Source organism: Rattus norvegicus, chromosome 20 (assembly GCF_021556685.1).
Source record: "Rattus norvegicus strain SHRSP/BbbUtx chromosome 20, alternate assembly SHRSP_T2T, whole genome shotgun sequence".
NCBI classification, from domain to species: domain Eukaryota; kingdom Metazoa; phylum Chordata; class Mammalia; order Rodentia; family Muridae; genus Rattus; species Rattus norvegicus.
In genome coordinates, this window is record NC_141553.1 from 5498986 (window position 1) to 5523023 (window position 24038).

A 24038-nucleotide genomic window follows, 5' to 3' on the forward strand; every position below is an offset into this window, starting at 1 on the left:
TAGCCTTCTGGGCTCCTAGGCTTCTTGACAGACTTTATTGCTGCCAAGATTTTAAAGGAACCTTTGAAAAGACTCCTTCCCCTCCCCCTTCCCCACTCCGTGATCTTGCCTGCGACCATGAGTTACAGACTAGTGGGAACTGGACAAGAGAGCAAAAGCTTGCAAATGACCTTGCAAAGAAAAAACATCTTAGGACAAGGGAGAAACAGTAGAAGAGGAAACACCTCTTATATGTTAGCCTAGACTCTTCCGTTTAGGATATAAAGGGTGTTTTGGGTTTGTCTCCTAAAGAACTGGAGGAGGGGGAGACAGGAAATGGTGGGATGTATTGGGGGGGGGAGGCAGTGTGGACAGGATGGACCCAGAACCTCGGTTTATCCTACAATCTCTCTTTTTACCACCCTACCCAGAGATTCACTTGGAGGGCACTTCCAATATACCATCTTTAAAAACCAAAGACGTATATATTTTTATCTTAGTATGTATCTGCATGTGTGTACACCGTGTGCATGCAGTACCCATGGAGGCCAGAAGAGGGCGACTGTTTTACTCAAACGTTTTTGTGCTTTAAATGTTGATTTTAAGAAAATCTTCTGTCTCAGTTGCTTTTCCTGACACCCTGACAGTGGCAACGTGGGGACATTCCCTTTGTAATGTGTCATCATGGTGGGAAAGTCAAAGCAACAGAAATTTTTACTCAGATGCACACATGATGTCCATGATCAGGAGGAAGAGAGAAATGAATTCCTGTGCTCAGTTTGTTTCTCCTTATTTTTTAAGATTTATTTTATTTTAAATTAGGTGTGTATGTGTAACTGCATGTGAGCTCAGGTGGCTGCAAAAGCCAGAAGCAGGTTTTTATACAGTCTTGGACCCCATTCTAGGGAATGGTGCCACCCACAGTGGCCAGACCTTCCCACTTTAACTGAACTACTTAAAATAACCACCCAACTATGCCCGGGGGTCTGTCTCCCAGGTAATTCCAGTTCTCACCAAGTTGACAACTGAGATTAAACCCCACACCTTCACATCAACATCAAAACCTAAATAAAAGAAGGCCATAGGCCAGACAAATGGACCCCAAATGACCCTCTGCTGAATCTCCAGGATAAGCATGGCTTAAGTATTAAGGGAAAAATGAACTGAGTATTACCAGCTCAGGTGTTAGACTCCTACGTCCAAGGGAACCTACAACAGTTGCTTAGATGACACAGAAGCCATGCCACTGTTGAGTGACTGAGTTGAAGTTTTTGTCCTAACCTGTCAGCTTCTGACTGCCCTGGAACATACAGAAGACAAGGACTAAAATTAAAGTTCTTCATCTGAACTCAAGATGTGAATGAAAGGCTTCTACCATCCTCTTTCATTTAAACGTGTACTCTTCACTCCTGAGCAATCTCTGTAGCCATTTCAACGTCCAGCTTAAAGAATAACGTCTCTCCTAAGACTCAGTGCGGACACGGAGGAGAGCCAAGCCTTCAGTCTACTGATGGGGGCGCCATGAAACCGTGGAATCGTTGACTGCCCAACCTTACAAAGGCTCTCTGATGTCAGAGTATGGCAACTGCTAGGACGGATTTAGGTCTTGAGATGTGAAATGCAAACAGAAGGGCAGATGACCTCACTGACAGAAATAGGCCCTGTACGATGGCTTGGATCCAGCCAGTGAAGGGTGGTTCGCTCACAAGTGATTAAGTCTAATCAATGGGATAACCACTGATGGACTCATAACCTCCTCATTATGGGAAAGGGGAAGGTGGGTCTTATTAGAGAGAGTAGGTCATGGGGTCATGCCTTAGAAGGGCTCATCTTGTCCTTGCATCCTTCCTGTCTGCCTCTTCCTCTGGCTGCCATGACAGGAACTGTTTTGTCCCACCACGTCTCCCACACCATGGTGCCTTCCCTCACCTCAAGCCAAGAGCTGTGCTTGATCTTATGCCAGAGTCTCTCAAGCTGTGAGTCAAAGTAAATCTTTTCTCCTTCTATCTGTTCATCTGAGATGTTTTCCCACAGCAACAGAAATGCAGCACACCCTGATGTTGGTTGTCTGTTGCTAGGTAACCATGAAGAGGTTAGTTATCTGTTGCTAGGTAACCATGAAGAGGTTAGTTAACAGTTGCTAGGTAACCATGAAGAGGTTAGTTAACAGTTGCTAGGTAACCATGAAGAGGTTAGTTATCTGTTGCTAGGTAACCATGAAGCCAAAACAGCATCTTAATACAGCATGCATTTACCACCCGGTGCTTTAGGGACAATCCAGCATAGACTGTGTGCTAAATGGTATCAATTTTAACTGTGCAGGAAGTGATGGTTATGCAGGAGCAGTTTACAGGTGACAAAATACTTAGGGGTGGAATGTCAGGCCGCCTGCCTCACAGGCTGCTGCCCAGTAGTTTCACAAAATAGTTGTTCAACAGTGTAGCGGAAGTTAGTTAACCTGATGGGTCGAGGGCCCACAGCTATCTGGATTCTCAAAAGACACACACACACACACACACACACACACACACACACACACATTAGCTTAATTTTGATATGCTATGACCAGCTTAATGGTTGGGCATTTCTAATCCTCCCCACTGCTAGCAAACACTCCCCTCTCGTACTCCTGAGTTAACATCTATTAAGATCTATATTTCATCTCTGCTACCCCAAAAACAATTGGGGAAGTGGCTCGTGTGGCCACTTTCCCTGACTCTCACATGTTGGTGGGCCTTTAGGTCTGGTCTTTCTTCTTCCCCTTCATGGTGATCTCTGCCTCCTTCCTCTTTCCTGGTTCCCACCCTGCACAAACCTCCAAGTCCCTCCACAGTCTACCTGCCCAGCCATTGGCCATTACCTCTTTATTGATCGATCAAAAACCAATTGGGAACAAGGACCTTCGGTGTTTGGACACGCAGATTCTTGATTGGGGGGGCTGCAATTCAAAGCACTAGAACCAACCCCCAGCACAACAGTAAAGGGGCAAATGAAACGTTTCTTATTAAATAATGTGGCAACGATGGAAGTTAATGGGGGAATGGGCGCCACGCGAATGGATCTCAGGGAGATGACACTGGGCGCAGCAGCCCTGAAAAAAAAGTCACAGTATACTTTCCCTGTTGGCGAGGCATCCAAACTTCAGCGGGTAAAGTAAAAGCAACGCTTTACCCTATTGGTGAGCTGCCAGTGGACTGAGGTCAGTTGCCTGACGGAACCCGTGAAGCGTAAACCAGAGCTCTGGGTCACAAACTGCTGCCCCAAGGTGTCTGCAGTATGGACGGTGTTCAGTTACATGAATGGTCAGATTCGGAGATGTTAGGGTGTTGCGCAATTTCTCTTCCTCATTAGCCCTACTTTCTTAGAGATGGAGTAAAACAAAACTTGCTTCCCGCCTCCCCACCTTCTCTGAAGACAGGGCACAAATGCGGGAACTGAGACCTGTCAATCAGATGCACGCACCTGGCACTGGAACTCAAGAGAGCAGCATAAGGGAAGGGGAACCACACAGTTACTCATTCCCTGGCAAAGGGCGGTGGGAAGGAGAAGCAGTGACGGGCTTTGGGGAAGCAGAAGTCAGAGGAGGAGTTCCTGGGCAGAAGTGGCCAAGCAGGTGGCTTAGGTAACTCTGCATGGAAGCCTAGTTCCTCTCCTCAGAGGGAGCAACAACTGGGGATGGGAGTCGGGGACAGGGGACAGGGGACAGGGGACAGGGGACAGGGGATAGAGTGCCATCTATTGGGTCTCTGTGTGGTTCAGAGTATTTCCTTTTACCTAAACAAGAGGAGGTTCTTACTCCATATTTCCTGTTGAAAAGCCAAACACACACAAACATACACACACATGGACACACACATACACACATACAAACATACACACACGCATCACACACATACACACACAGACACACAGAGACAGAGACAGAGACAGAGAGACAGACAGGCAGATACACACACATGGACACACACACAGACACACATATCACACATACATATACACACATATATACACACAGAGACACACAGAGACAGAGAGACAGACAGACACACACACACACACACAGACATGGACACGGACACACACACACATACACACATTTGGGCGCGCACACGCTCATGCACACACACACACTCATATACACAGACACACGCACACACAGAGAGACACACGTATGCGCACGTGAATACACACACTTTTTCCAAAATCAAAAAAGCAGACAAAGAAGTAAATACTTGCATTTGTAAACTGTTCAAATAGAAAACCCGAAATCTTATACAAAGAAACGGTTTTGGCTGTGACAGGCTTACTGACATCAGTGAGACACATTGCCTCGATTGCTACTGTGTGTCCGTATGCTGTAAAACAGGGAATTAAAAGACAGAGTTGAGGGGTTGGGGATTTAGCTCAGTGGTAGAGCGCTTGCCTAGCAAGCGCAAGGCCCTGGGTTCGGTCCCCAGCTCCAAAAAAAAAAAAAAAAAAAAAAAAGAAAAAGAAAAAAGAAAAAAGAAAAAAGAAAAAAAAGACAGAGGGGTTGGGGATTTAGCTCAGTGGTAGAGCGCTTCCCTAGGAAGCGCAAGGCCCTGGGTTCGGTCCCCAGCTCCGAAAATAAGAACCAAAAAAAAAAAAAAAAAAAAAAGAAAGAAAAAAGAAAAAAAGACAGAGCTGAAAAACCAATCTTAAAAACCTGCATTTACCACAAGGCCGGAAATGTCCAGTTAGCTGTGTGTAAATCTAAGGAATCCTTTGTAGCACTCTTGTTGGAAAAAGAAAAAAAATGACAAGAAAAGCCAGACACAACCAGGCCTGGTGGTGCACACTGCAAGCCACGAGCTCAGAGGCAGAGGCAGAGGCAGGAACAGTAGCAGTGGGAGACCAGGCTGCGTACACAGAGAGGTCCTGTCTCAAATAAACAGAGATGGGGGATAAAGAAGAGGAGAAAGAGGAAGAGATAATGGGAAGAAAACTAAAGAGAAGACGAAGGGAGGGAGCAAGGAAGAATGGACAGATAAGGACAAGAGAGGGGGCTGGAGAGATGGCTCAGTGGTTAAGAGCACTGACTGCCCTCTTCTGGTGTGTCTGCGGACAGTTACGGTACACTTATGTTTATTTATACAATAAATAAACAAATCTTTTTTTAAAGGACAAGGGGGGCTGGAGACACCCCTCCATAGTTAAGGAGAATCCTGCTCTTCCAGAGGACCGGAGTTTGGTTCCCATCCCCCTTTGTTATGAGTGAAGCTCACAGCCACCTGTAACTCCAGCTCCAAGGGATCTGATGCCCTCTTCTGGCCTCTGTGGGCACTGCACCCATGTGCGTATAACAGAAGCACACATACAAATAAAAATAAAACTTAGTCCCTAAAAACACACTTTCCAAAAGTATTTCAGTTCAGCTTCATACATTATGGAGGTCTGAGTAGAGCCCCCATAAACTCATATATTTGAGTGCCTTGTCTCCAGTTGGAGGAGTTGTGTTTGCTTTGGGTGGGGTAGACTTCGAGGTTTCAAAATCCCAGGCCATTCGCAGTTAGCTCTCCGTGTCCGGCCTCTGCCTCCTCCTTTGAGTCAGGTGTGAGTCCTCACCTATGCTATGGCGCTAAGCCTTCCTGCCGTGCTGCCACCGTCCCTGGAACTGTCAGACCTAATAAACTCTCTCTTCTACAAGTTTGCCTTGGTCGTGGCACTTTCTTCCAGCCCCTCTGGTGAATTTTTAAGACCCCCACCAGCCACAGTCTGACAAGAGGCAACGCCAGCTTAGATGGGTAATTTTCTTTCCATTATTCTATTTTCTACAAACATCAAGGGCAAAGATTATCTGGTGGGCTTGTTTCCACAGAGCCTGGCTTGTCCTTCTGTTGTTTCTCACGAGGGTTCCAGTTTTTACTGGGTGATCCACAACGGAGGCCTACGGGCCCCAAGAAAGCAGAAATTGTCATCTGTGATGGGAGAGGGGAGGAGCCGCCTGTGTGTGGCTATTCCACCAAGACCAGTCACCTGACGCTGCCTGAAAGCAGGGCTCCACCAGCCACTATCTTCTGCCCAGCTCATGGACGGAGGACACACTCAGATTCCCACTGATCAACAAGGCTTTTTAAACCCAGAAATTAAGTCTGCCTAAAAATGGGCTTATTGAAAAAGGGAGATGAAACCATGGCTCCAGCTGCATATGTAGCAGAGGATGGCATTGTCTGGCATCAATAGGAGGAGAAGCCCTTGGTCCTGTGAAGACTCGTTTCCCCAGTGTAGGGGAATGCCAAGGTGTTGTGGTGGGAGTGGGAGCATCTTCATAGAAACAAGGAAGGGGAGGGGGAGAGGGGGGAAAGAGGATAACATTTGAAATGTAAATACATTAAATATCCAGAGAGAGAGAGAGAGAGAGAGAGAGAGAGAGAGAGAGAGAGAGAGAGAAATCAAGTCCCACAAAAAGAAAAAAAAGGGAGATGGGAGGGCTGGAGATGGCTCGAGGTTAAGAGCACTGACTGTTCTTCCAGAGGTCCTGAGTTCAATTCCCAGCAACCACATGGTGGCTCACAACCATCTGGGATCTGATGCCTTCTTCTAGCCATGAAGGCAGAACATTTTTATACATCATAAATAATCAATCTTTTTTTTTTCCGGAGCTGGGGACCGAACCCAGGGCCTTGCGCTTGCTAGGCAAGCGCTTTACCACTGAGCTAAATCCCCAACCCCAATAATCAATCTTTTAGAAGATAGGCTTATAGACAGTCAGATACAAAATAGGAACAAGAATATACACTGAACTATCCTGTTTATACACAGTCACTAAAACATGAGTAATATTCTACCCAGAGAAATGTTACCAAATATCCTAGTTTAATTTCTGTTGCTGTTAAGAGCACCGTAATCAGAAGCAAGCTGGGGAGGAAAGGGCTTACATGGCTTACATATCCTGTTTCTGGTTGATCGCTGAGCCAAGTCGGGGAAGGAACACTGCTTACTCCTTACCCACCTCGCCTTTTCGTACAACCCAGGCCCACCTGCCCAGGGGTGGCACTGCCCCTGTGCCCATACACATCAATCATTAATCAAGAAAATGCCCCACAGATTTGTCCGCTGGCCGATTTGATGGATACATTTTCTCAACTGAGGGTCCCATTCCCAGAGGACCCTAGCTGTGTCAAGTAAACACGAAACTAACCTGTGCACCAAGCAAGATTTGAACTCTTGCTTTTGCTTTTCTCCCCCACACTTAAATTTGATACTATGGTTGCTCTTTTAATAAGTGCCTGTGTCGCGCTGAGAGCGAAAGCACATGCCTTTGGCGCCGCCTAGTGGACAAATGTGTAGTGGCTACTCAGTGAGGAAATCCCAAGGATTTGGGAGTGTGAAGAGAGTTTGATTTCTTTTGTTATCCTGAATCCGAGGTATGAGGTTGAAAACGGCAACAGCTAAAGGAGACTCCAAAGGAAACAGGTCACTTTTCTAGGTTTACAGAGCGTGGAAATTAGCCACCGTTGGAACCTTTGCCTCTTCTAGCAAGCAGGTGGAATCTGGTGCCAGGAGAGCGTGGGTTGAGTGGTCTCCCAGGTACACGCCTGCAGTCGTACTCAGCCTGACATACCCATACCCAGTCTCCAGCATCTACTTAAAGGATAGCTTTGCCTGCGTGTTGACATCCCTGTATCACCAAAATTCTAACTTACCGAATTTTCACTGTGGCCACAGAATTCCTTGAGTTTTTCAAGCATATATATTTTTTTCTTTTCTTTTTTTCGGAGCCGGGGACCGAACCCAGGGCCTTGCGCTTGCTAAGCAAGCGCTCTACCGCTGAGCTAAATCCCCAACCCCTCAAGCATATATTTTAATTAACAACAACAACAACAAAAATTCCCTCTCGCTTCAAGGGAATAAGAGATTTTGTTTTTCTGAGCCAAATATAAGTAGATGGCCACAGCCCAGGGACAATGACTCAGTTTGCCCCGTGGCAGGAAGGTAGTTACGTAAGCATTTCGGTAGGAAGTCATAAATCAAGCCATCCACCAAATACATTAGTAGGGACGGCGGGACAAGTGGGTTACAGCAAAGCAAGGAGTCTTTCTCTGCTGTGGATTTCGCTATCCTATGGCATTCTGAGTTTTGGGTTTGGTGGAAGCCAGCAGCTTGCTAAGTTAATATATTCCAAATATTTTTCCCCTGGTAGTTGAAAGGTTGACGGCTTTAACTGTCAAATTGACATAACTCCCAGTAACTCGGGAAGTCCTCTCAGTGAAGGACTTTACCCTGGGTTGGCCTGTGGACATGTTTGTGAGGGGTTGTCTTAGTTGATTGATGTGGGAAGACCCAGCCCACTGTGGGTGGCATCATTCCCCAGGCAGGCATCCTGAAGCAAGTAAGAGCAGAGAGGATGAGCAGACCCTAAACAGACAGCACTCGTACATTCATTTCCTCTGCCTTTGACTGCAGGGGTGAAGAAGGGACCAGCTGTTTCAGATTGCCGCCTTGACTCGCCCACAATGATGGATATCACCTGGAATTGTCGAAACTTTCCTCCCATATTTTTGGATGGGGGTGGAGGGTCGGGGTACTTCCCCACAGCAACAGTAATGATTCCAGGACAGGAATCAGCTTCAGAGGTGAACTCCAAATGGATACCATAAGGATACTAAATCTGCCTTTAGAGCATCAAGTCCACAGTTCTCCACAATCGGGAAGTTCTAATCAGTAGATCAACCTGACAGAACCTTCAACAATGCTGTGATTTTTTTTTTCTGGGAATATTCAAGAAACGATCTCTCAAATCCACTGAGTTTGGGGCTGCCTAGAAAAAGGATCCTCAGGGAGAGTTTAAATTTTCATTTAAAAAAATCGTTAACAAGTTGTGACCTGTAGGTGTCAGCAAAGACTGACAAAGAGCAGGAAACCTGCCGGGCCCGCAGGTGCAGAGCCGGTTTTCTGCCTTGTATCTGTTTTCCCTGTGTGTCTTTTGGCCCTGTGTTCTCTCTCTCTCTCTCTCTCTCTCTCTCTCTCTCTCTCTCTCTCTCTCTCTCTCTCTCTCTCTCTCTGTGCGTGTGTGTGTGTATCTGTCTGTCTCCCTATCTCTGTCTCTTTCTGTCCTTTCTGTCTCTCTCTGTCTCTCCTCTGTGCATATGTGTCTGTCTACTTCTATCTCTCTGTCTCTCTCATCTCGCTGTCTCTGTTCCTATATATCTGTGTGTGTGTGTGTGTTTGTCTATCTTTCTTTGTGTCTGTCTGTCTCTCTGTCTTTTCACTCTCTGTCTCTCTCCCTATATATCTCTGTGTCTGTCTGTCTCTCTTTCTGTGTGTGTCTCTCTCTGTCTTTTTTTTCTCTATCTCTGTTTCTGTCTGTGTGTGTGTGTGAGTGTGTGTCTCTGTCTGTGTGTGTATGTATGTAAATATGTGTGTGTATCTGTGGTATGTGTGTGTGATGTGTATGTGTGTGTCTGTGTGTTTCTGTGTGTATGTGTGTGCATGTGTGTGTGTGTGTGTGTGTGTGTGTAACATGATCCCCAAATACACCCCTGAATCGTCCTTGATGGATTTATTTGCTTCACTAACCAGTTTAGGAATTCCCGGTTTGTCCTTATTTCTCTCTAAAGTTTGTTTTTGTTTTCTGTTTTTGCCATGATATGAAATTAGCTGCTCTCAGTGGTAGAGCGCTTGCCTAGCAAGCGCAAGGCCCTGGGTTCAGTCCCCAGCTCCAAAAAAAAAAAAAAAAAAAAAAGAAATTAGCTCCTCAATCATATGTGGGCATGAGCTGTTTTCTATTTTATTAGTGGTTTTTAACATTTGTTTGTGCACGGGTGGGGGTGGTGCACGCACACCACAGTGTCCGTATGGAAATCAGAGGACGACTGACCTGCGGGAGTCTCTTCTGGGGTCAGCCCTGGGTCTTTAACTTAGTGACAAGTACCTGCTGAGCCGTCTCACCAGCCCCAGGGCTGTTTCCTTTTTTGTTTTGTTGTCGTTTGTTTTGTGTGCTAAAATTACATTTACTAGGGGACTACTAGCTAATGGCATTTGCAAGCATATCTTCACACAATTTATGCCGCTGCGTTTATCTTTTGGGACTTACTTGTTCATAAATATTCCCACCGGTTTTCTAACACACCAGTCTGCGATATGAAGGGTTTCACTGTGGAGACTGCACAAATGCTAGCCAGGGAAGGGAATGTTAGAATTCCTACTTATATACATCTGTCAACAGTGCCAGGAAGGGGCATCGTTATAGTCTGACATAGATGGAGCTGAGCAGGCAGAAAAGCAGGAGGGGGGGGGGGAGAGGTGTCTTGAGTCGGGATCAGTTGGTACACTGCTTTGCTAGCGTGCATGGAGCTCGGGGTTTGATCTCCAGATGTGGTGGAGGATCAGGAGCTCAGGGCTATCCCTGCTACCTAGAGACTTCAAGGGTAGCCTGAGCTATATGAGACTGGGAAGGGGAGTCAAGGTAGCGGAGTGGTTAAGGGTCTCCCTATGTAACCCTGGCTGTCCTGGAATTCAATATGTAGACCAGGCTGGCCTAAGGCTCGGAGAGATCCTCCTGCTTCTGCCTCCCCAGAGCTGGGATTAAAAGCATTCACCCCTAACTGCCCCAGCTTTAGAGTGAGGTTCCTTACAGCGCTCTCTGTCCAGACCCTGTGTTCGTTACAGCTATCTCTACTTTTTTACTGTGGCGCTCTTTAAACATTTTATTGGTGTGTTTATTGGTAGCACACACATGCTATGACAGGTGACTAGACGCCAGAGGACTGTTTGCAGAATTGGTTCTCTCCTTCCATCCCGAGGGTCCCAGGGTTGGACCTCAGGTTATCAGGCTTGGGGTCAAATGCCTGTTCCCACACCGTCGTCTTCCTGGCTTTGTGAACTGTTTATTATAAACATGCATTTCGTCCTTGTGCATACACCCTGAGAAAGGTCTCTTTTGAATCTTTGAATCTAGTGATGGGATCTGGCCAGTGTTGGTGAGTCCACCAGGGCTGTTGCTGCTATAACAGAGCGGTTGTTTTTGTATAATTTAGATAAAAAGAGGACAGGAGAGATGGCTCAGTGGTCAAGCGCACTGACTGCTCTTCCAGAGGTCCTGAGTTCAATTCCCAGCAACCACATGGTGGCTCACAACCATCTGTAATAAGATCTGATGCCCTCTTCTGGTGTGTCTGAAGACAGCTACAGTGTACTTATATATAATAAATAAATAAATCTTTTAAAAAATAAATAAAAAGAACCCATCCAGAATTGCAGGGCTTCACCAACAACACTCAATATAGCACTTAAGTTACTCCAGGAAAGACAATGTCTGACCGTGTCCTCAAGTCCCAGAGCCTTTAGCTCCGGTGATAGAGTACGTGTTACCATAACACTATTAATATCTTTTCCTTGGTGGAATTATTGGTTTTGGTTCTAGGGGTTTTAGTCAAGTTACCCTCCCAGATGACTCTCCTGGGTAGCTTTGAAATAGGGCTCCGTCCATCTAAAGTCTGGAGATGTTTAAGCCAGATTATACTGGACAACAGGAGAGACCTTTGGAGAGCTGCTGAGACTTAAGTTTTCTAGCACGAAGGCTTGGTTTGAATAGAGTAGGAGTTGGGGTTAGCAGCAGGACAGAACACTCCAGGCCTCAAGATAAGACTCTTTACCACATAAGAAAATATACCAGGGGATGCTTACCTTGTAAAAGCTTTTGAACATTAAGAAAAAAATTCCAAGATATAAACGCATGCCAGGTGTGGTGGCATAGACCTTTACTTCCTGCACTAGGGCTAGCCTGGTCTACAGAGCACCAAAATGTGTTTGCCCACCCAAACATTTCCCCCTTGTTGAATCTCTGTTCCCACAGCCCTCTATGCTATTGGGTAGAATTTGTGTTTTACATTAGATTTATATGCTGCTCCCAGAAGTAGCCCCCCAGGAGCACACACCGAGGTCAGCCTCCCACTCTTTCTTAGATTTCTTAAATTTATTCTATCTATTTACATGAAGGGGGTCAAGATGCTAGGCAGTCGCCCCTTAAGTGTGTCTTCCCAGTTAAGCCATGTAAGCTTCCTCCTAAGCCAGCAACGGGCTAATACCAGAGAGAACCTGGTGTCTTCCCTGCGGTGCTAAGAAAATCCCTAGGCTGAAAGGGAACAAGATTGCATCAAACAAGAGTTATGGTTCTGAGGAGAAAGAGAGCATCCAGAATCCAGCTCAGAAGAGACCAACCATTGATTAAGTCAAAGGGAGGTCCAGGCTTGGAAGGAATTTACCAGCATCCACCTGTAGAGACAGCACAGCAAGGGCCCAACTCCAGTCTGTCCCTAGCTTCTGTAGCAAGACAGGGTCTCACTAAAACGTAGAAATCAGGGAATGGTGACACAGGAATGAAGAGGCAAGAAGATGGGGAATTCTAGGTCATCCTTGGCTACATAAAACAGTTCAAGGTCAACCTGGACTATGTGAGCCCCTGCCTCGAAAAATAGAAATAAAATAAGGGGGCTGGAGAGACGGCTCAGTGGTTAAGCACTGACTGCTCTTCTAGAGGTCTTGAGTTCAATTCCCAGCAACCACGTGGTGGTGCACAACCATCTGTAACTCCAGCTCCAGGGGAATCCAGTGTCCTCTCTGGCCTCTAGTGGGCGCCAGGCACACACATACATACATGCAGGCAGCAAACACATACACGTAATATAAAAAATGTCAACCTAGGGGTTGGGGATTTAGCTCAGCGGTAGAGCGCTTGCCTAGCGAGCGCAAGGCCCTGGGTTTGGTCCCCAGCTCCGAAAAAAAAAAAAAATGCCAACCTATCAAATAAAGCATGAAAGGCCTTGGGTTGCCGCTCAGTGTGGTCCACATAAGACATGCGTCTCTCCCCCTCCCCAGGCTCCAGTGTTTGAAGGTTGAAGAACCTTCCGGAGATGGAGCCTTGCGGGAGAAGCCTGTCACTGGGATGGGCTTTGAGGCCGTATGCTTGCATTCTCTACTTCCTGTTTGTCAGTTAACCAGCCAGCTTCCTGCTGCAGCCAGCCAGCGCGTGAACGCACGCGTCTTCCCTGTCGATGGACTCTAACCCTTTGGAACCTCCAGCCCGAACAAGCTCTTCTTTCTTCTGTAAGCTGCTTCTCGTCATGGTGTTTCATCACAGCCACAGAATGGCACCATGTTTGTGTAGCAGGTGGAGAGCCCTGAGTGTGAACCCTAGTATGAAAGAAAGAAGGAGGGCTGGAGAGATGGTTCAGTGGTTAAGAGCACCGACTGCTCTTCCAGAGGTCCTGAGTTCAAATCCCAGCAACCACATGGTGGCTCACAACCATCTGTAAGAGATCTGATGCCCTCTTCTGGTGTGTCTGAAGACAGCTACAGTGTGCCCATATACGCGAAATAAATTTCTAAAAAAAAAAAAAAAGAAGAAGAAAGAAAGAAAGGAAGGGAGGGAGGGAGAGAGAGAGAGAGAGAGAGAGAGAGAGAGAGAGAGAGAGAGAGAGAGGAAGGGAGGGAGAGGGAGGAGGAGACAGAGAGAGAAGGAAAGGAAGAAAGGAAGAGAAAGAAGGAGAACCGTAAGCATTAACACAATGACGGGAAAGGTTGCTGAGATGCAGGATGCCAGACTGAGGGCCACGGGTTAGGGAGAAAAGGAAAGAAATAAGGGGCCTTCATTGAGGGACTGGAGCAATGGCCCAGAGGCTTGCTGTGCATTATGAGGAGAAGAGTTTGGGTCCCAGGCCTCTGGAACCAGGCAGACCTCCCAGGCAAGCCTTCGTGTGTGTGGGGTGTGTGGGGTGTGTGGGGTGTGTGGGGTGTGTGGGGTGTGTGGGGTGTGTGGGGTGTGTGGGGTGTGTGGGGTGTGTGGGGTGTGTGGGGTGTGTGGGGTGTGTGGGGTGTGTGTGTGTGTGTGTGTGTGGTCACAGCAGCTACTCACCAGCAAGCACCTTACCACTGAGCTTCACCTCAGCCCAAGATTTCTTGGCATTGTTACAATTTTTCTACAAGTTTAAAGTCTAAACAAAAACACTCAATGTACCATCATCTTTGAGTTAAACCACTAAAAGGAATGCTTAGAAATAAATAAAAACACTACTATGAGAATTTAGCGTAATTTTGTTGCCATTAGATGTGGAGCTGGGGATGGGGGGAGGGGGGACAGAAAGACAATGTAGAGGGTTCTGTGAAAACAGATCTTAGAGAGAAATGGTTACCTTTAAATACACTTCTCAGGAACTGTAGTCACCTGAGCTGAGCACAGGTGACGAGGACTGGTTGCACAGGCCAAAGGAGGAAGGAAATGAAAAGATAAGAATAAAAAGTAGGGGCTGGAGGGATGGCTCAGCAGTGAGAGCACTGACTGCTCTTCCAGAGGTCCTAAGTTCAATTCCCAGCAACCACATGGTGGCTCACAGCCATCTGTAATGGGATCTGATGCCCTCTTCTGGTGAGTCTGAAGACAGCTACAGTGTACTAATACATAATAAAATAAATAACTCTTGATGAAAAAATAAAGAATAGCAAAGCAATCAGAGAGCTTGCGTAGACGATGGACTCCAGAAAAGAGAGTTGGGAACACATGGGCACCACCTGTGGAGGGATCTGCAAAGAAAGACGAGCAAAGAAACAAGAAAACAAGTTACACCTATGCTTCACAAGAAGTGTATGTCTGGTTCCAGACCTGGACAAGGGGCTGAGGTCCATATTTTACGTATCAAAGCAGACCTTGGGGTTGGGGATTTAGCTCAGTGGTAGAGCGCTCCCCTAGCAAGCGCAAGGTCCTGGGTTCGGTCCCCAGCTCCAAAAAAGAAAGAAAGAAAGAAAGAAAGAAAGAAAGAAAGAAAGAAAGAAAGAAAGAAAGAAAGAAGAGAAAAGAAAAGAAAAAAGAAAAAAGGAAAGCAGACCTGGCACCCAGGTTCTCCCAGCACCCAGGGGCAGGGCTGCCCTTCCCAAAGGCTGACTCGCTGGCGCTCGCGCTCTCTCTCTCTCTCTCTCTCTCTCTCTCTCTCTCTCTCTCTCTCTGTCTCTCTCTCTCTGTGTCTCTCTCTGTCTGTCTCTCTCTCTCTCCCTCCCTTCCTGTTCTTCCCTTCTTTCTCCCCTTCCTCCTCCTCTCTCTCCCTTCCCCTCTTCTCTCTGACTTCCCTGGCCTCTGACCTTGGAGCCAGTGAACTCGCCCGAGAGCAGCTTCCCCAATAAACCCGCCTGCCTTTCATATAATCTAATCTGGCTTTGAATTGACTCATTTCACCGGTGGAGAGAGATAACTTTCAGGTACCTACAACACCCAGCGTGAAGGTGAAGTAAATGAGGCCAATGATCTGAGAGGCTTGTCAGGGGAGTGCGAGGTGTCTCACAGCAAAGTGTCTCCGTGCACTCCCACAGAACCAGGGTTCAATTCCCACCCACCCCTAGCACGCATCACTCCTCCATCTTACCCAGATTCCATTTGGAATACTGAGCATTCACCCTCCCCTCTTGACTTCTCTTTTCCCAGAGGAGCTGTCACACCCTCACCCCAGGATTCTCCTAAGAAAACTGTGGGTGCTGTGAGGAATCATTGTTTAGGAGGACTCAGTGGCTTTGCGTGTCAAGTTTTATGATGAGGGCTATACCCACCCTCCTCCAAGCCCCGTATCCATAGAAACCATCTAGAGCAGAGGGATCCGGGCCCCTTGGCCTCCCACCCACCCACACCTATGCAGATCAGATTCTGGCCTTTAGAGTTACCCTGCAGGAGCCCACACACAGACGTGTCCACACCCCATTGCACACTCTCCCTGCACAATCCTCTCGTGTTAGATTTCTCCCTGTTTTATCCATTTCTCGTTGTGCCTTAGGTTTCTCTTTCTTGATTTTTGTCATTAATTTATTTAGGTTTTTGTTTGTTTTTGTTTGTTTGTTTGTTTGTTTTTTGCTTGTAACTAGGTCTGTGCCTTGAAGCCAGGTCCTCTGCAAGAGCAGCCAGTGCTCTTGGCCCGCTGAGCTCCCGGGCCACAGATTTCTTCCTCTTGCTGGCTGTTGACTTCCCAACTCTAATCCCAAAAATCAATTCTTAGACCAACTCTCTACACCCAGCTGTGTCTCCAGTGGAAGACATTTGTCGCCAGAGGCCCCAGCTCCTCTAAAGACGTAATCTCCCCAGCAAGTGAATGTCGCTAGGGTTTGGGATAGACAGGAACAGGACGGTGACTTTCCAAAGGGGTGCACTGATCCATGGAAGGTTTTCAGAATAAGCTTCTGACTTCTATCAGGTAAACACACACCCCATGGAGAATTTATCCTTAGGCCTCTGACAAGTGATTTAGTCCTTTATGACCACTTACAGGTTGGCAAGGTCAGCGAAGACATCTGCTGCCAAGACAACACCCTGAGCTCAACCCCTAGAACCCTCACCGTGAAGAGAACCCACTCCTGCCAGTTGCCTCTGACCTCTACATGTATGCCGTGGCAAGCGCTCTCGCATGGGCATGTGCATGTGTGCACACACATGTACACATACACATACATGCACACACACACAGGCACACACACACATGCAAATAAGCCGTCAGCCCCTCCCTCTTCCTCACGGGGCCACTCCATCTCGCTACAGCTCAATTTCTTCCCTCGAGTTTTAATTTCAAAAGTTGCCCCCAGGTCCGCTTCACTCGTGTCGATGGGAAACCGGGAGGTGCCACTGGCTACGTCACAGGAAAGGATCAACTTCAGTCATGCTCTGCCAGTCTCTCCTCCAAAGGCCAGGACAAACTTGGGAGAAGCCAGTAATTCCACACCAGTTTATTTCTTAGGTGTGATCGTGACACAGTGCCTTCTGTGACAAGGTGGGGCTTTCAGGAGGGCACTGAACCCCCTCCTCAGAGCAGCTCACCTCAGAAAACACCCGAGGCAGATTTGATTACGAATACCCCCCAGGCCACCAATATTTACATGGGAAAGTGGAACTGAGTAGAGGAATTATGACACAAGAAAGTGGGGTGTCCTGAAGATGCTGGGGGGCATGAAGGCACCATCAAAAGTCTGGATCTCCTTCTCAGCGCGGGACTCTGCCCTCTAGGGCCGTCCTGCAGAAGCAACCAGAACCAGGCAGTGGTGAGAATGCATGATGTCGAAACCCACCCCACCACCCGTGTTCGGGACCAACGCCAGAGCCCTCCGACACCAGCGACGCAAAAGATGCCCAGCAACCAATGACTAAGACAAAGAAGCTGGCCTCCATCCTGCCCCAACAGGTTATAAGCTGCTTATCGTAAGCAAGCACCATTAACCGAACATAAACCCCAGCCCTTCTGAGGACCGCTGAGCGCAAAGCCCAACAGCAATGTTACCTTCCGGGTAGGTGGATCCAGGGAGAGGAGTGTAGCCTAGAAGAGGAAGATACTTGATTATACCAGTCCCTGCGGGTGAAGGAACCTAGCATTCTTTAGTTCTTCACAGAGGAAGTTCTAATGAGAGAATCAACCGCAGACAGACATCGAGAGAGACTGGGAGAAAGAGGAGGACGACGGGGAGGACGGCGGAGCGCTCAGGGGATGACTCACTGGAGGAGTGAGACTTGCGCCATCTGAAGAAGCCAAGACAGAAGATGATGAAGCCCAGGCCCAGGGTGGCTGCAGACACAGAGACCTTCACTGTCTGGATGGGGGACAGCCCGGGTGCTGCAAAGTAATGAAAGAGGTCTTAAAAATTGATGTCTACAGCTTAGTCCCACGGACCCTGCACCTAGAAGGGTCAACCACACCACTCACTACTAGAACGGGGGAAACTGTCTTCCCAGGGGTGCCGCCCAGTTTCTGCTTCCTCCTAGCCTAGTGGGACCTCTCAAGGCATTCTCTATGGTTCCCCCTTCCCCGGGGGCACCCGCCCTAGCCACCAGGGGTTCCTCACTCCCTGTGGCAGGGGTGACTCACACCCCTGCTCTGAGCAGCTTCCTAGTAAAATGTCTCCTTTCCAGGCCTCCAACGTTCCAGAGTATGAGGCCCCCCCAGAGTCACACTGCCCTTGTCTCCCTTCAAAATTTGCTTCCATTCCACCCTCCAGCCCTTCGCGCTCCCACTTGCAGGAGCTGTTCCTGTTTGGAAGTATACCCCCGCCTGGACTCTTACCCCGACACCATAGAGCACTCTCGCCAAAGGAGCCCCTCGTGTGTCCTACAGAGGAAACCTACCCTGCACAGCTCAAGGGCACACGCGTGTTCCTCACGCCTCTTGTTAGCTAGTTCTGTGTCTGTCTGACACAGGCTAGCGTCATTTGAGAAAACCTCAATTGAGAAAAATGCTTCCATAGGACCTGGCTGAGGCAAGCCTCATAGTGCAGGGTCTTTTCTCAATTAGCGATTGATGGGGGAGAGCCCAGCCCATTGTGGGGAGGACCACCTCTGCGCTGGTGGTCTTGGGTTCTATAAGAAAGCCAGGTGAGCAAGCCAGCAAGCAGCACCCCTCCGTGGCCTCTGCATCAGCCCCTGCCTTCAGGTTCCTGCCCTGCTTGAGTTCCTGTCCCGACTGCCTTCAATAATGGATCGTGATGTGCTGGTGTAAGCCGGATAACTCTTTTCCTCCCCATGGTCATGGTGCTTCGTCATAGCAATAGAAACCCTAACCAAGACCCCATCCCCTCCCAGAGACCCACTAGAACCAACAGCGGACACAACACTCCCGGCAAGGGAAGGCCTGGCCCCAGCAGCCCAGGACCCTGCTCCCTGGTCTTTCCTCTTCTGCTGCTCCTTCCTCTTCTTTCTTCCTCGCTTCAACAATCTCCAAACTGGTATGAACCGTCTCCTGTTACCTTAACTAGTCCTAGGGTTCAAACGGTGAGTTCTTTATTTATTTTATTTTATTTTATTTTTTTCCGGAGTTGGGGACCGAACCCAGGGCCTTGCGCTTGCTAGGCAAGCGCTCTACCACTGAGCTAAATCCCCAACCCCAGTGAGTTCTTTATTGATTAGACCCTTCACACATCCACCAAAGTGTCTACAGTCATGGCTGCACTATCCCGTTACGCTCAAAAACGCTGCCGAAATTCGGCACAGCCCTACACCGAGAGGAATGCCCCTTTCTTCTTGTCTACTTTATTTTCTTAATTCCCAAGATGGGTGGACATTGGGAAAACTAACACAGTGAATTCCGGGGGTTTGTTCCGGGAAATGTTATCAAATCTGCACACTTTCGGGGTGACAATCAGGCTGCTCATGCTCTCTCGCACAGATGAAAAGCATCACAGCCGCACAACTGCCAAACCTTTAGCCAGCTGCAAACTCTGCAAACCCTCCACAAGCTCCTCCAGACTCACTTCCGGTCCCAGCATCCCCTTCTCTACCACAAGCCACGCCCCGTGCGTGTCTCACTCCCTTGGCCAAAATATCCAGGTCCCTTTCCCAACCACCAACGCCCGAGTCACCACACACTTACTCCAGTTCGCGCGGATGGGCTCAGGGGTCCCGCTGTGCTGTACCACGCAGGTGTAGATGTCCCAGTAGGAAGGGGTTAAGGCTAGGTAGGAGACGGTCTGGTATGTCCAGTCCCCGTTAGGCTGAGCCGTCTTCTCCTTGTTGCTGTGGGAAGTAACAAGCTGCCCGTTCTTCATCCACACGACGGTCACATCCGCCGGATAGAAGCCCCAGACGTAGCAGGCCAGCATCACAGGCTCCCTTGTGTTAAAAGGAGCGGTTTGGGCTACTTGGACAGATGGCGTTCCTGCGTGGGAGAAGCGGTTATGGTTGGAAAGGAAGTATCATCTCATCCTTTCAAAATATGTCTGCAGCACCGATTGAAAAAGGAAATAGAACTCACTCCTGACCCTCGGGCTTCCTCTTACTCTCTCATAGCCTCTTTTTTTTTTTTTTTTTTTTTTCTTCTTCAAACTTGTGTTTGATCACAACTGGTAAACGTCCGGTCTGAGCTATGAGCTGTCTGCACAATATCTGTGCTTATCTTGCGTGGCCACGTGCTCGTGTGTTTTCTAAGATGGGGGTCTCATGTAGCCCACTCTCTCTCTCGCTGAGGCTGGGGATAGTCCTAACTCCCAGCCTCCTGCCTCTTCCCAAGCACTGGTATTATAGGTCTGTATCACCAGGCCTGGCAACAAGGTCACCAAGACTATCTACCATCCTACCAGCTTATCCCCCAGTGGTCTCCCTGCTCTTTTCTATCAGAGTGTTTCTGAACAATAGTTTAAGTGAAAAATCCAAGGGAATATGTTAAAATACAGACTCTCGGGCTGGAGAGGTGACTCTGTGGTTAAGAGCACTGACTGTTCTTCCGGAGGTCCTGAGTTCAATTCCCAGCAATCACATGGTGGCTCACAACCATCTGTAATGGGGATCCCATGTCCTCTTCTGGTGTATTTGAAGAGCATGATAGTGTACTCACATACGATAAATAGAGAAATATAAATTAATTAATAAATCTTTAGGAAAAAATGCAGCCTCTCTAGGCTTCACTGGAGGTATTTTCTCCCTGTCTAGATTAGTACCCAGAGACTTGAATCTTCAGGAAACACCTTGGTCAGGTGATGCTACAAAGTGGCTGAGAAGCTGCATCTTATGACATACCACTCTGGCCCAAGGGGATCTTCAAGGTTTATACAATGTTACAAACTTCCAGCAGTTCCCATGAGCTACATTCTCTATGCAAAGGCTTCCAGAGGAAGAGACCCAGCGCTGGAATCCCTGGAGCACCACCAGATCTCCCCATGACTGCATCCTTTCCAAACACAGAACAACAAAATCTGAGCTCAAAAACCAGGGACAAGCCAGGCTTGGGGACCCAAGTCTGCAATCGCAAGAGAGCGACCAGCTCAAGGCCAGCTTGGCAACCTAGGGAGAGCCTGCCTCAGGATGAATAGTAGAAACCGGGCTGGGACAGATCTCAGTGGTAAAGTGTTTGTCAGGCATGGGCAAGGCCCTGGGTTCAATCCCCAGCAATGGGAAAAAAATGTAATTAAGATAAAATAAAAATAAAAGACACGAACATTTTGGGGAAAGCCAGCAGGGGAGTTCTGGCATGGATCTGAACCCTGGCGTGCAGTGGTTCCTGCTTTTGGTCCTCGTCAGTTCCTTGTCACTAAGTCCCCCGTCCTCCGGTCCATCTCTACTACCACACTGCTCCCTCATGTCCACCCCAACCCCTCTTCCGGGTCCACACTGTCTCTTTCTGCCAGGAACCAACTCCTGCAGTGCTCAAGCATCCCCTTCGTCCTCTTTTCTCCTGGCTCTGCTCCCCGGCTGCCCCTCTGCTCACTGGTTCTGTGGGTCAGCGCGTTCCAGAAGGGCTGGGTGTGTGTGGAACAGTCCTGAAGCCCATTTTTCAAGCGCTGGATCAGGCCTTCTTCCTTGTTGAGGATATTTGAAATGAATTCGGCCAACTTAAACAGGACCCCATATTCACAGGGGACTATTTGTCCCTCCTCTGGATCCCAGCAGGCCAGCAGATCTTTGTTGAAGGAAATACAGTATGTGAAGTCCATTGGGGTCCCTTCATCATCCAGCAAGCACGTGCTTTCCACGTGAGCCACAAAGCCACCTGGAGAAGCCAGAGAAGGAAGGCAGATCAGAGTCTGTACGCCGTGACTGCAAATATGGCTTCCGCCCATAGATCCTGACACATAAGTTCCTAAAACCCTTATGACGCTTATGGTGGACGTAGATGCATTTTCTGCCCTAATATTTAGTCTTTAACTTGGTTCCCGACACAGAGCTCTGAAGCCCTTGGTACTGAGTGACCGCAGGATCTCTCGTTCTAATGAGGTCAACTTTGGCAGAACTCTGGGGCGGGGCCTGTCAGTGGAAAGATGGGGCCATCTTTAGAAGCCTGACACTTAAATCTCCATCCTGGGGCTGGAGATGGCTCAGCGGTTAAGATCACTGACTGCTCTTCCAGAGGTCCTGAGTTCAAATCCCAGCAACCACATGGTGGCTCACAGCCATCTGTAATAGGATCTGATGCCCTCTTCTGGTGTGTGTGAAGACAGCTACAGTGTGCTCATATATAATAAATAAATCTTTAAAAAAACAAAAAAAAAATCCATCCTGGTACAGCAGGAAAGGGAATGGGAGGCTGGGTTAAAAATAAATCCTGTCTATTTGACAAAGCCTAAATATCTCAGGTTGTGGGGTCCTGAGACCTTCACAGTCATAGGCTGAGGAGCAGCACATCCACCTCCAAGGGGGCAGAAATTACTGTACCTAGGCTCTGCCTGGACGTCCTCCTACAAACCCTTTGTTTTTTGTTTTTTGTTTTTTTTTTTTTTTTTTTTTGGTTCTTTTTTTCGGAGCTGGGGACCGAACCCAGGGCCTTGCGCTTCCTAGGTAAGCGCTCTACCACTGAGCTAAATCCCCAGCCCCAAACCCTTTGTTCTTTAAAATAGTCCTCATGGGGATACAGAGGTTGTTGGGTGTTTGGGAGCACAGGCTGCTCTTGCAGAAGACCAGGGCTCCGACTGGCACACCCACCCCCAGCGGCTCCCTGTGACCCCAGTTCCAGATGCTCTTCTGGCCTCCTCAGACTACACAGCTGTGGTGCACACTCGGAGAAGCAGGGGTGAGAGCAGACAGACAGACAGACAGGCAGACAGGCAGACAGACACACATATACAGATGGACAGACATGGAGTGAGACAGACAGGTAGGCAGGCAGGCAGAGACAGAGAGATAGAGAAACAGACAGACGGTGAAGCGAGGGAGAAAAGTGTTTTTAAACTCTTGCAATAAATGAACAGTAATGGCCTATTTGCACAGACTCCGTGCCCTCTCTATTTTCCAAGTCAAGGGGCTCTAATTCATTGCCAAGGGAGAGGGAAGTTGTGGTAATCCTGGGGCTGCCTACGTGTGCTTGATGTGGGTGCTGGGAATTGAGCCTGGGTCCTCTTCGAAAGCACCCATTTCTCTTCATTGTTGAGCCACCTCTCCGAGGCCCTGACACTAAATCAGGCCGCTGTTTTCCACCTGCCGTGGTCTTAAGTTTTTAAGGTGAACAGTTTACCAAGCTTCCCTAACACCACCACAGCTAAGCAAACAAAACGCAGAAAAGACATTTTAAAGGTCATCCCGATTTTCTGCTGATATCATACGACATGATTGACTCCCGAATGCTCCAGAGGTGTCAGGTTTAGGAATGGGCCTGAGATTCACGTGCACAAGGCTGGAAACAATTAGCACTGTTTCTCCTGTATGTGGCACTGGGAGGACAGCCCCAAGATTCCCGTGTGCCATGCATGGCTGTCTACCCCGAAACAGACCTTCAGAGCAGCTCGCTATTGGCAAGGAGATAAAGGGTAAAGTAAGTGCGGTTGGCACACTTGTGATCCCAGCCCCGAGGCAGGAGGATTGCCATGAGTTTAAGGCTAGTCTGGTTATAGATCGTGACTGGCTCCACTGAGAAAGAGATGGTCAGACAAACAAGCGGACAGGCAGACAAGAGGAAAAGGGAGGAGAAGGGAAAGGAGACAAAAGAGACAGAGTCAAGAAAAACAGTCAGTCTTGCTCTGTGCTGGAAATATTCTGGCCTTCCGATGCCACAGAACATTTATGACATGCCAGGCACCGTGTTAGGAACCCAGTACCCAGTCCTAACCTATGTCCCAGCAGAGACATCCATTGCACAATCTACGAGAGTGGCTCATTATTAAAACTGCTGTGAAATTCAGTCTGCAGGACTGGAGGAAGGCCGTGGTAGGGAGACTGGCTAGTCTGAGGCACTCAAACCTGTTAGCGAAAAATGAACGGGTTTTACCCCAAACAGGAGTGGGAGAGAGGAGGTTTAGGAAGGGACCTTACCTGCTCCTATACAGCCCAGACCTAGGGCCAGCAGCAGCGGCCATAGTGCAGCCATGTTCCACTCTCTGAAGGAGCAGGAAGGTCAGGCTCCTGGGCCACCTCACGCAGGGGCCTCGGGGCCTCTCCTGCCCCAGCTTGGACAAATGATTTTCCCACGCTGAGGTAAAGACGGTACTTGTTGTTCAGGTCCCTTGCTCCTTGCTGCCGATGTGGCCCCAGGTCACTCAGCCCCTCCTTAGATCTTAAAGTTGCACCCACTAACTCAACCAAATCCCGAGTCCTAAAGGGAGTGGTCCGCTGGTAGGCGGATCAGACCAATCACAAAGTGTCTCAGCCTAGCATCATCAGTTACTAG

The 24038-nt window shown here is 48.4% G+C and overlaps 1 protein-coding gene across 1 annotated transcript; it reads right to left on the bottom strand.

The window, feature by feature from the left end:
* Positions 1 to 16677: 16677 nt before the first annotated feature.
* On the bottom strand, positions 16678 to 23957 carry RT1-DMb (RT1 class II, locus DMb). The gene is given in 6 exon segments (NM_198740.2): positions 16678 to 16976; positions 17241 to 17276; positions 17454 to 17570; positions 19320 to 19604; positions 21150 to 21431; positions 23684 to 23957. Coding segments are annotated over 6 exon segments (786 nt in total). The 5' UTR covers positions 23739 to 23957; the 3' UTR covers positions 16678 to 16965.
* Positions 23958 to 24038: the final 81 nt, after the last annotated feature.